The 12,506-nt window shown below is 39.9% G+C and overlaps 1 protein-coding gene across 1 annotated transcript in view; it reads left to right on the top strand.

Moving 5' to 3' along the window:
• Nucleotides 1-1,086: 1,086 nt before the first annotated feature.
• Nucleotides 1,087-12,506, top strand: part of IGSF11 (immunoglobulin superfamily member 11) — a 151,641-nt gene continuing 140,221 nt past the window's right edge. Inside the window, exon 1 of the mRNA XM_081235539.1 lies at nt 1,087-1,454. Coding sequence (XP_081091665.1) covers nt 1,403-1,454 — 52 coding nt within the window. The 5' untranslated portion in view covers nt 1,087-1,402. The remainder of the gene's footprint in view (nt 1,455-12,506) is intronic.

Here is a 12,506-nt window from a genome sequence, read left to right as displayed (position 1 = left end):
TTTCATTTCTGAGTTGCCCTGGGAGGACTGTATCTGCCAGACTGGGGCTCAGAATTTCTGAATGGCTCCAAGAATTCTAATCTATGCTGCTGTAGAAATTGACCGGATTGGTCTGACATTACCGGAGGAGTTATGTCCTCAAATCTAGAAGGACTGGGTGGGAGGCTGAAGTAGAATGGGACTATGGGCTTTAAGAAAGGGAGCAGGAACCTCACTGGAAAAGGAATGAAGATTAGGTTTTATAAGGAAAGATGTAGGTAGGTATTTAAGTAAAATAATTTCAGATGCCATGAAGGTCTCTCTTCCCATCCAACCAAAACAAGCAAGAAACAAAAAATAGAAACCCAACCAAAGTAATCAATCACCACAATAAAAACATCTCTAGTTAACATTAAAATAAAAGCCATACTAGTTAACAAATACTTGAAATTAGTTTAAGAAAGCGATAAGGTTTAAAAGAAAAAAATTTAAATATTGTAAGTTGATATAAGTTTTACTAAAGGGGCAAGAGAGGGTGGTCTTTGATAGGAATTGGGAGTTAGGGGCATGCTACAGCCCCTACGCTCTTTTCAAGGAAGAAACGGCAGTCGGAAAAATAAAAGGTATAGGACAAACCTCATCGATTCTCAATTTTGCTAGAGTCAGGTTCTTTTGGGTTACTTAGGGTACAGAAGAAAGGATTGAGAGAAAGTGAAACGGCCAAATAGAAATCATCTGAAAACTGCGATAGAAAAGCATCTTGCCTGTTCGGACTCAGGCTGTGGTGAACTGCCTTGTGGAGCTCTCTGGCGCTCAGGACTGTCACCGCCGGTCTGGGGAGTGGTTCAGGGCAGGGGAGGGGCCCTGGCTGCGGTCGAGGAGGATGCCCGCCTTCGGTTCCCAGCGCTCGTGGAGGTGTGCGGGGAGCGGGCGGCCTCGCGCACAGGTGGCCAGGGCCGCGCCAGCTGCGCGCCGCGCTCGCTCAGCTGGTGGGCCGCCAGGCGTCGCGCTGGAGCCGCGGTTGCCGGGGAGACCAAGCGGGGCGAGTGGGCGGCGCGGAGCCGAGCCGCAGCCGGGCTGCCGCCCAAGTAGCCGGGCGAGAGTTGCGGGGAGCGTCTCCCCGGGCGGCGCGAGGGGCCGGCGGGTCTTGGGGCATCGCGAGGTGGCTGTGGAGCCGCGGGGCAAGGCCGGCGAGCCCGGGACGCGCCTGGTCGCAGCTCAGCCTCCGCGGAGCCGGAGGGCGCGGGTGCCGCACTTGCCTCGTTTGCGGGTCCCACCGTCCCAGCCCCGCCGGGCGGACTGCGGCCGGGCGGCGGGTCTGGGAGGTCCGGGCTGTCCCGAGAGCTCAGAGAGCCCGGCCCGCTCCTCCGCTGCCGCGACGAGGAGCCGGGCGGGCGGCGGGCGCGCTGCCCGCGGCCCCGGAATGACTTGTCGGGGCTCCCCTCTGGCGCCTTTGCTGCTCCTCTCTCTGCACGGTGAGTAGCCCTCTCCTCCCCTCCCGGTGGGGCCTGGCGGGGCCGGCGGGCCGGGGGAGGCTTTCCGCGACGCAGACAGCCTTCTCGCCAGGGCCGGTCTTCGGAGCCCAACTTTCTCGGGGGCCATATTCGTTGCTGTCGGCCGAGGTTCCCGCGCCCACGCGGCGGCTGCTGCCCGGCAGGCGCCCCCTGCCCCGGTCCGCGCCCCCGACACTGCTCAGGTGTTCCGATCCAGAGGTAACTACGCCCGCCACCCGGTTACCGCCGGTCCCGAACCGGGCTCTGACTCCGACCCCGCTCTTTGCCCTTTTTAGACAACGAACTCCCTTACTTACTGGGTCCAGGGAGAAACGGGATTTAGAATCGTTTCCATTGTCAGGCGGCTGCAGGAAAACTGGAGATGCTTTTAAAATAATTTGGAAAACTTTAAATTGTAGCTTTCCCCAAATCTTTAACGAGCATATGTAGGTTATGACGGAAAATGTGGTCTTTATTTAAAAAAATAACTACAGTGTGCTACACTAGATTAGAAAACAAGAATTTATTATTATCTTTTTTATAGTCTAGCTTCTTCCCCAAGGGATTTAAATCGACTTACAAAAATACATAGAACATAGCAACATAAGAACAAATGAAATAAACATATGTTTAATTTTCTTATTAACTGTCTTAAAAATCGATTTAAGTTTAATGTTCTAATTCCTACTTAATCTTTCTTATATTTTATTTCCTATGAATAGTCGTCATATTTAGATCCTGATTTTCATTTTATGCACTGCCTTTTGTTTTTGTGTGTCCTGTCCTGTGGAATCAAGTTTTCTGTTCCATTTAACTGATTGTTGAGATTTACTGAGATTTATTCTGAAGGCTTTTATTTAAAAAACAGGTTAACTGATTTATGGAGTATTGTGGTTAATACAGTTTCTTTCTGGAGATATCAGTATGTTTCCCATAATTTTAGTTGAACTGATAGTGTACCCGTAGATCTTGAAGTAACCTAATTTTAGTTGACTTAAATTCTACAAATTCAGTTTAAGGGGTCCATAGGAGTAATAGAAGGAAATAATCAAAATTACAGATAACTTCTCTGGACTTCATTAGGTATATATATTTAGTGATGATGTGTAGATAATAAAGTGACATCAGTATGTGCATTATGTAAACTTGTGCTTCTAAATTAATTTTGTCTGGTTACTACTTTGAGAGGGCCAACATTTTTCTCTGTCCTACTTCCTTTAGGTATGAAATAAGATAGAGTAAATGGGCTTTTAAATAATCCCTCGGACATAACTGAAATTATTATAAATATTACTATAAGAACAACTGAAATTTTTGGTAAAAAATTGGGTTGTTAACCTTTGTATATTACAATAACTGCCACCGTCTTCTTGTAAATAGCATTTGTGTATGGTTTGTTTTTGAATTGTTAGGCAATACTTTTAAAGAGTTGATGAAATTTGCAGAATCAGCCTTACAAGGTCATCTGATGTGTTTCTTTTCCTTCAGCAGAACTATTCCTAAACCATACTAGGATGTTTTTAAAGACTTCCAAGGACATTTCAGCCTTCGTGGTAATCTATTCTGTAGAGGCACTTTTCACCCTGAAAAATGTTCATTTGTTCAGCAAGTGTTTACTGAGCTCCCACTCTGGGCACTTGGGTGTCTGGTGGGGCAGGATGGTGGTGGAAGACAAAGATGCACAAGAGTTTGTCCACAGCCTGTAAGGAGTTCGCAGTTTTAAAACAAGCTGTAAGTGTGCACAAGTGATTTATGATACAAGGAGTATATGATGAGTGCCATTTTTTGTTGGTGATATCAAGGGAGACTTCATGGAAAAGTTTCCTTTTGATCTGGACTTTGAATGAGTAGAATTTGAATTGGCTGAGATGAGAGTGTTTGGCTTTCCTAGCCAAAGGAACAGCCTGGCTGTAGGATATGAAGTGGAAAGTGCAGGGGCATATTCTGGAAAGGCCAGGCTTGTAGCTGCTGGAGCAGGAGATGTATATGTGAGGCAGAAAGGGCTAAAAAGGTAGTAAAAGGATGGTAGAGAACGTTGAATACTGAGTTTGGGCTTTATTCAGTGGGCCATGGGTAGGCCACTGATACTGTTTCCATAAGATGGGGAGGGGATGAGGATGAACAGCTGTTGAGTGCCCAGCATAACAGTCTCCAGGAGGGTACCATGTCCTGACTGTGTTAAGTTCTTGAACCAGTCAATGGCAAAGTTGGAGTGAATGAACTAAGGCCCATTCCTAGGACTTGCAATGTGGAATGAGGGGAAGAGTGGATATCGGGTGGAACAAAGTTGGTTCCATTATGAAGGGAGAAAAGGGAAGTGGATGCTAGATAAATAACCATTAAAGCAGTGGCCAGTACAATGGGAGAATGCACCAAAGGTAGAAATAGGCTTTTACATTTTTGAGAGAAAATGGTTGTCAAGAAATTTCTGTTTTTATTTCTGTTTAAATCTCTGTGGAGTAACTTCAAAGGGAATTTGATTTGAAAAGTTGACTTCTGTATAGTTCTACCAGTGGATTAGATATATCTAAAGCATTTCTTGTATTACTTGTGATTCCTTGAAATAGCAAGTAACCTTCCAGAATCTGAGAAAAATATATAAAAGATGACATAAAAGGAAAAGAATTATGAGCTCTGATTGTTAGCATTATGAAAAATTTATTGTAAACTCCCATTTCTTATATCTAACTTTAATTATGGAACTGCTTTGGAAGGATTCACTTTTTATAAAAATTTGTAGTTTGACTTACATGAAAGGTGACAGCCACTGGATGAAAATTTTAGAGAAATTAAGTTCAGTGTTCAACATGGACTACTCAGGAAGCAATTTAAATATTAAATCACCAAGCGCTTTAAAAATGTTATGCTGAGAACTGTTGTCAGACCCAAGGTAATGATGCAGTGGGTAAAGACTTCTCGCCACAGTAACAGTATGTGGCACATTTTCAAATGTGTTTTCACACTGCGATAGTGGAAGCATTTATATTGAAAATTCTCATTTGAATCTTTATACTTAAGCCATGTGACTTAGTGTCAAACAAGGTGATGTGCAGGTACACAAGATTCTTTAGTTGCTCTGAGTTACACAGACCACTGGTGTGGAATTGAAAGTTGGGGAAATTGTGGCATTCCCCTAATTTCTCATCTAGAACTGGACTATTTAGAATAGGGATTCTGAATCTATTGTTATCTACACCAGTGGTACCAGTTTACATGTTAGGCAGTTTGAGGTAGGATTGCTGACTTTCTAGTAGTCTGATGACCTCAAGTGAACACTGTCCCCTCAATTTCCTCCTCCTTTGTTTGATGAGGACTCCCTGGCGCTTACACATCTAACCCCTGTGTTTTGAGGGCAGCCTTAGACCATCTGGAGGCTCTGAAATCCTCCCTTGATTGTACTTTGAGAGAAGCTAGTTTAAGAGACGTCAGTTCTTGGGTGAGATTCAAAATGCCATCTGACTTGAGCTGATTTTGGTCTTAAAAATGGAAAGTTAATTAGTTTACTTATTAAGCTGATCTTACTAAACTGGAAGGATTTCTTCCTGTTAAAGTTTGGGTAATTGATTTCCTCTGTACCTGGTTTCCTACCATGTAAGAAAGAGACTGTAGTAGTAGTTTGCCTCTGTGATGGTTTTAAAATTTCAGACATGTGAAGTCAGTCAGTGTTTCCTACTTTTACAAATGATAGGCTCAGTCACTGATCTGATACCCGTTCATCATTACCATTGTTGGGTGCTACATAGGTGCTGTATGGTGTGAATCTGCCTCACTCATGTGTTATAGGAAGGTCACATTTTCATAAATATCATTAATTTTCTATTTTTATAGAACAGTATTAAACCAATGCAATTTGCCAATGTGAACAAGGAGCCTATTCAATAAAAAATTCTTAGAAGTTGTCTACTTACTGGTTTCTCTTCATTTATCATTTTCATCTTGGGAGAGGTAACAAACTGACAAGGTTAGATGCACACTTTTATTTAGAAAAGCGTTGTGGGTAAAGAAGTTGAGATCCCAGAAGCGCTGAGTTCAGGAAATTCTTGTACCACAGAACGTTTTTTGGAAGAATCTTCAGAGAATTAGGTTAACATTAATGGCTAATAACGATAGTGGATCAGGATTTAGGGTTGGGATAGGTGGTTAAAGTATAATAGGTTTGTGGGATTGGAAATTCAATATTGTTTTTTCATGGAGGGTCACAACTATGTAATAACACAATTTGACATTGTGAATGTAACTCTAATGTAATGGGCCCACTTCTGGGCCATTCTTAAAAGACTCATTAATCCAAATTTTTTTTTTTAAATGGAAAGAAATTTAAAATTCCATCAAAGTCTGTTGAAGGTCACACCAGTGGAAGCTTAAGAAATGTTCAAGTTTAGAGTTTGAACTTTATCCACCTTTGCCCAAAGTCTCCCTGTTCGCAGCAGTAGCTCGTGTAAAATCTGTTCTCTCACTCCTGTTTTCTCATTAATGTTGATTCTTTTCTCTCCTCATCCTCCCCTTCCGTTTTGGAGAATGTTATGTTCTTTTAGTAGCATCAGATTCTTCCTAGGTAAATAAATCTACCCAGTCATAGCTCCTTCCCGTTATTCAGCTCTACCTATTCCAGGATTGACATTAGAAAAAACACACAAACCCTGCAGCCAACCACACAGAACCAGAAATCCCCTTAGAAGCTAGAATTGGTGGGGGTGTATGAGAGTGTGGACGTAGTTCTATGCTAACAGTTTTCCCTTGTTCCATGAGGTTAATTTTATGATCTAATTATGGGTGTGTATATATGTATGTATGTACGTGTGCATACATAAAAGACACTACCATGCCTGGCACAGAATAAGTGCTCAGTAGATAATTGTGACTGAATGAGTGAGTGGTTACAAAAGCAGGTGGTACTCCCGTGTGCTTGGAGTACCTGAAAAGAATGCTTTTTTTCCTTTTAAAGAAAAAGAATTTCATTAAAATTTTCCTTAAGGATTTGGTTTGACTGTCAGCTTCAACTGATCTTTAAACCTTGCTGTATGTTTTGTGGAATAGAGGTGATAGAGTTCTATTTTCATAGTCTCTTCAAATTCTGATTTTAGAAGTTTAGAAATGCTGTATTCACATATCTTTTGAAATTGATTCTTAGCTTATCTTTAATCCCAAAACTTTGAAGTTGTCCATCTTGAGATATTTTTTTCCTAAGGAATTTCTGAAGGTTTTGCTCCATGTAGTGAAGAATGATGTTGGACTTTGGGGAATCCATTTAGAACCTCGAAGTTTCCCATTTACGTCACTGGTATTCTTAGTCCTGAGGGCCTGTGTGTTAGAACTAGTCTCCCAAGAATGGAGATAATTAATTAAAATCACTCCTCATGTGGTCTAAGCCCTCTCTCCCCCTCCCCTCATCATGTGTATAAAGTACTAGAGAAGCTTTTTTAGAAATAGGAGCATTAACTCAGTCAGCCTCATGTGGGAGGCGTTATAACCTCCTCCTGGTGGAGATTGCTAGTTGTCTTCCCCGCCCATTCCCTTTCCGTCCTTTGAAGGCTATGTATTTCCAGCCATAATTTCTTCCAGCTGTGATTCATTCCTTTATGGACCATCCTCTCAGTCTGCAGTGATGTTTATAGCTCTCAAAATGTCAAAAGTCTTCTACTAATCATAACTGCATCCTCAACAGTGTGCTTGCAGATGCCTTAAGTATCATCATCATTTATTTCTATTTTTTTAACATCTTTATTGGGGTATAATTGCTTTACAATGGTGTGTTAGTTTCTGCTTTATAACAAAGTGAATCAGCTGTACATATACATATATCCCCATATCTTCTCCCTCTTGCATCCCCCTCCCATCCTCCCTATCCCACCCCTCTAGGTGGTCACAAAGCACCGAGCTGACCTCCCTGTGCTATGCGACTGCTTCCCACTAGCTATCTGTTTTACATTTGGTAGTGTATATGTGTCAGTGCTACTCTCTCACTTCCTCCCAGCTTACCCTTCCCCCTCACCGTGTCCTCAAGTCCATTCTCTACATCTTGTGTCTTTATTCCTGTCCTGCCCCTAGCTTCTTCAGAACCTTTTTTTTTTTTAGATTCCATATACATGTATTAGCATATGGTATTTGTTTTTCTCTTTCTGACTTACTTCACTCTGTATGACAGACTCTAGGTCCACTCACCTCACTAAAAATAACTCAATTTCGTTTCTTTTTATGGCTGAGTAATATTCCATTGTATATATGTGCCACGTGTTCTTTATCCATTCATCTGTTGGTGGACACTTAGGTTGCTTCCATGTCCTGGCTATTGTAAATAGAGCTGCAATGAACATTGTGGTACATGACTCTTTTTGAATTATGGTTTTCTCAGGGTATATGCCCAGTAGTGGGATTGCTGGGTCGTATGGGTCGTATTTAGTTTTTTAAGGAACCTCCATACTGTTCTCCATAGTGGCTGTATCAATTTACATTCCCATCAACAGTACAAGAGTGTTCCCTTTTCTCCACACCCTCTCCAGCATTTATTGTTTGTAGATTTTTGGATGATGGCCATTCTGACTGGTGTGAGGTAATACCTCATTGTAGTTTTGATTTGCATTTCTCTAATGATTAGTGATGTTGAGCATCCTTTCATGTGTTTGTTGGCAATCATATATCTTCTTTGGAGAAATGTCTATTTAGGTCTTCTACCCATTTTTGGATTGGGTTGTTTATTTTCTTGATGTTGAGCTGCATGAGCTGCTTGTAAATTTTGGAGATTAATCCTTTGTCAGTTGCTTCATTTGCAAATATTTTCTCCCATTCTGAGAGTTGTCTTTTTGTCTTCTTTATGTTTTCCTTTGCTGTGCAAAAGCTTTTAAGTTTCATTAGGTCCCATTTGTTTATTTTTATTTTTATTTCCATTTCTTTAAGAGATGGGTCAAAAAGGATCTTGCTGTGATTTATGTCATAGAGTGTTCTGCCTATGTTTTCCTCTAAGAGTTTGATAGTGTCTGGCCTTACATTTAGGTCTTTAATCTGTTTTGAGTTTATTTTTGTGTATGGTGTTAAGGAGTGTTCTAATGTCATTCTTTTACATGTAGCTGTCCAGTTTTCCCAGCACCACTTGTTGAAGAGGCTGTCTTTTCTCCATTGTATATTCTTGCTTCCTTTATCAAAAATACGGTGACCATATGTGCGTGGGTTTTCCTCTGGGCTTTCTATCCTCTTCCATTGGTCTATATTTCTGTTTTTGTGCCAGTACCATACTTTCTTGATTACTGTAGCTTTGTAGTATAGTCTGAAGTCTGGGAGCCATATTCCTGCAGCTCCATTTTTCTTTCTCAAGATTGCTTTGGCTATTCGGGGTCTTTTGCATCATCATTTAAGTATCATCAATTTAAATTATCATGATACTAATCTTTGTTTCTTTGGACCATGCCCATCATTATCAGTTATACAACTTTTAACAGCTCCCGTTGGTCAAGTTCATTTGCCAGAACACAAAATATGTGGCAAAAAGAGAGGCTGAAGTGTAGTGAACATTGCTTGTTGCAGAACATATTCAAATCAGGCTAACATTTTATGCTTTCATTGGTTGAGAAAGTTTGTAGTACATTTCACTTATGCGTATTGCCCACATATAAGTACAGATTGCTATACTTGCACTTGTTGGCCAAGACTTAAGGCAGTATGAAGAACACATGAAAAATGTGTTAACAGTACACTGCAAAGATTCTCAAACTTTTTGGCATTAAAGATTATTGGGACCTTAATGATTATAGAGGACCAGAGAGCTTTTGTTTATGTGGGTATGTCTATCAATATTTACCATATTACAAACTAAAAATGAGAAAATTTAAAAATATGTGTTAATCAATTTAAAAACAATAATATATCCATTATATGTTGACATAGTATATTTCTATGACAAGTAAGAATTTTTCCAAAACCAAAAAATATGAGCAAGAAGAGTGGCATTGTTTTACATTTTTGGAAAAGTCTTAAATGTCTGGCTCATTAAAAGACAGCTGGATTCTCCTGTCTGCTTCTGTATTCAGTTTATTATGATGTGTTGTCTTGGTTTGGTTGAACTATATGAAGAATATTTGGCCTCACACAACTATGTATTTGGAAAAGGAAGGAGTATTTTGATAGCACTTTTAGATAATTTTGGTTATTCTTTTTTTTTTTTTTTGAGGTATGCAGGCCTCTCACTGTTGTGGCCTCCCCCGTTGTGGAGCACAGGCTCCGGACGTGCAGGCTCAGTGGCCATGGCTCATGGGCCCAGCCACTCCGCGGCATATGGGATATTCCCATATGCATCGGCAGGCGGACTCTCAACCACTGCACCACCAGGGAAGCCCTAAGTGGTAGTATCTTAAAGACTAGTTGCAATGAAGAATCAGAAACCATATCAATAAACATTTCTTACTCCACTATATTAAAGTCCACTTTAATAGATATTAAATATCATACTTTAAATGGATCTTTTACTCATGTGTGATTTTTTGGTAACATTATTCATTGATTATTCAGTTGAATGATTATTCAGTTGAATAATAATATTTGGAAAATATTGGTTCACTTATGCAGACCTTACAGATGTTGACATGTATTACATTTTATAAAATGTAAAAAAATAAGCACATGTTAATATCACCATTGATCTCACCAGAACAGCCTTTAAGTATTGGGAAGCCATTAAGCTCACAATGGCAGATTCAAGCTTTCCAAATTTTAATATTTACTCAAATTTTATCTTTGGCAACAAACAGTTATCAGTTATTTCCCTTGAAGTGAGAGTCTTACTTTGTTCGATTTTGAGAAAATGTCATCCAGGTACCTAAGTCTGAATGATTAGTCTGTCAGTTGTTCTTTCAAGTACAAGTCCTGATCCATGGAAAAAGCGAATAGTTGAGTTAGCCTTGAGCTCCAGCAGCTGCCCCAGCGCTTCTCCTTGGGACACCATTTGGCTCTGGTAGCCACATATGGGGTTCATGTTTCATTCTGCCCATTCGGTCACACAGAATATTAGAAAAGGTCAAGATGTAATGAAACTGCTGTTGTTGCTTCACAAAGACATTTTTAAAAAACTGGTTTTCCTTTTTTAACTGTGAGTGCATGACGGTGATGACTACAGTAACTTCTCCCACGGTTTCGTGACAGTGGCTTGACTTGTGCCAAGGCACCAGCAGTTTTACCCACCACTGCTTCTGTACCATCCGTGCAAATGTTAACTCAGGCAAAGAGGCAGATAACACTTTACCATTACTAAGAAAAAAGCTTTTACCTCATGGACTTTCTGACAGGATCTGGGAGAACCCCGTGGGTCTGTGGACTAGACTTGAAATGCTGGTGTACTGTAAAGGGATGTTAGTTTCTTTTTTTTTGAAAAGTGTTTTAGAGACAAATAGCCACACAATTATTCTATGTTATGGGGGATGGCATTAAATGGAGTATGCATGCATTTAAAAAAATAAATAATAAACTCATTTAAAATTCTTTATTTTGGTATGATAATTTTTAAATTATAAAAGTAACATATCCTAAAAATTCAGACAATGCAGAAGTGTTTAAGAATTGACTCAAACCCACCTCCACCCACCGAATTCTCTGCTTTTACTGTGCATTGTTCTGGACCTTTCTTTAATCACAAACAAAGCCTGCATGCACATGTAAGTTTTTTTAAAAAATAATGCCATAAATACTGTTCTGCAACTTATATTTAAAACATAACAATTTAATATGGGTATCTTACCATACCTGTTACATGGATCTACCTCGTTCTTTTTAGTGACCATTTAGTATTTCACAGCATGTATATACTGTAATTTATTTAGCTGTTTCCCCATTATTGGATATTTATGTTGTTTCTGATTTCTTGATATTAATGATGTAGTAAACGTCTTTGTACATATAACCTATAAATTTGTATAGGTATTTTTGTAGTCTAGGTTGCCCAAAATGGAATTTTTTGGATGTATACATTTAGAATTTGGGGGGAGATGAGCATTGTGTAAAAGTTCATGGGTTTGTATAGTCAGACAGGTTGGGTTTGAATTCCTGACTTATTTATTTGTTCTATGACTTTGGGAGTGTTATGATGTCCTGAGCTTGAGTCTGATTATCTTGTATCAGTGCGTTGAGAAGCACTAAATTACATGAAATGACACATCTCTCAACTGTCTAGCATAGTGCCTGGCATATAGAAAATGCTTGGTTAGTAATAGTTACTGTTATAGGGATTGCTAAACCCCAACTTGAGTCAGGAGGCAAGAGTTCTATCCAGGGTTTTCAATGGAGGTGTGACCTGGGACACATGATACAGCTCTACAGGCCTGCTTTCATGTGCAAAATGAGGGATTAGGTAGGGTAATCTCCTCTTCTTTTCCAGCTCTGTGATCTCATGATTCTTTAACTTGGCTTCCAAGTATTGAGAATATTGGCAATAAAATAAGCTGGAGATAATATATGGTGTTAACATATTTATAAAACTTTCCCTAAAATAGTTATATGACTTTCCTCTCCCTCTCCCCCATCAATATAATGAGACCTTATGGTGATACCTGTTCTGGGAATTAAAACCATCTTCATCTGTTGTAGAAACTTTATAAAAAGTGGTTTCAAATATAAAGAATTATATTTTAAAATTAATTTCTGTTCACTTTGACTCAGGCTATGTACATACATCTTTATTTTCTTAAATCCGTTATAGCACAGATAGGTATCGTATGTGTCAGGAGAGGGTCAGTTTTGAACAGGCTTTAAATGTGACAGAAAAACTTTTTACCACAATCACTGTATCCTCGTCCTTTAAATTGATTTTTAGGACCTTTCTCTGCCTTTATCTCCTAATGACTTTTCTTGGTCTAAGCCAGGCATAGGTGTGAAAATTTATCTATACTGGGTTACATGATGAATATAGACATTTTAGTAGTGCTACTGTTGATTAAAGGTGAAAAGCCTGTGAGCTTTTAAAAAACAATGAGTTTTAGTCAGGGAGGTAGTGATAAAAGCTTTGGAGAGATGTGGTTGGACACATCTTAATTCTGACATGTGTCATTGATAGTG

This window comes from Mesoplodon bidens (assembly GCF_964165515.1).
Source record: "Mesoplodon bidens genome assembly, chromosome: 5".
NCBI classification, from domain to species: Eukaryota; Metazoa; Chordata; class Mammalia; order Artiodactyla; family Ziphiidae; genus Mesoplodon; species Mesoplodon bidens.
The sequence above is the reverse complement of the archived record's forward strand: the minus strand, read 5'-3'. Positions and strand labels throughout refer to the sequence as shown.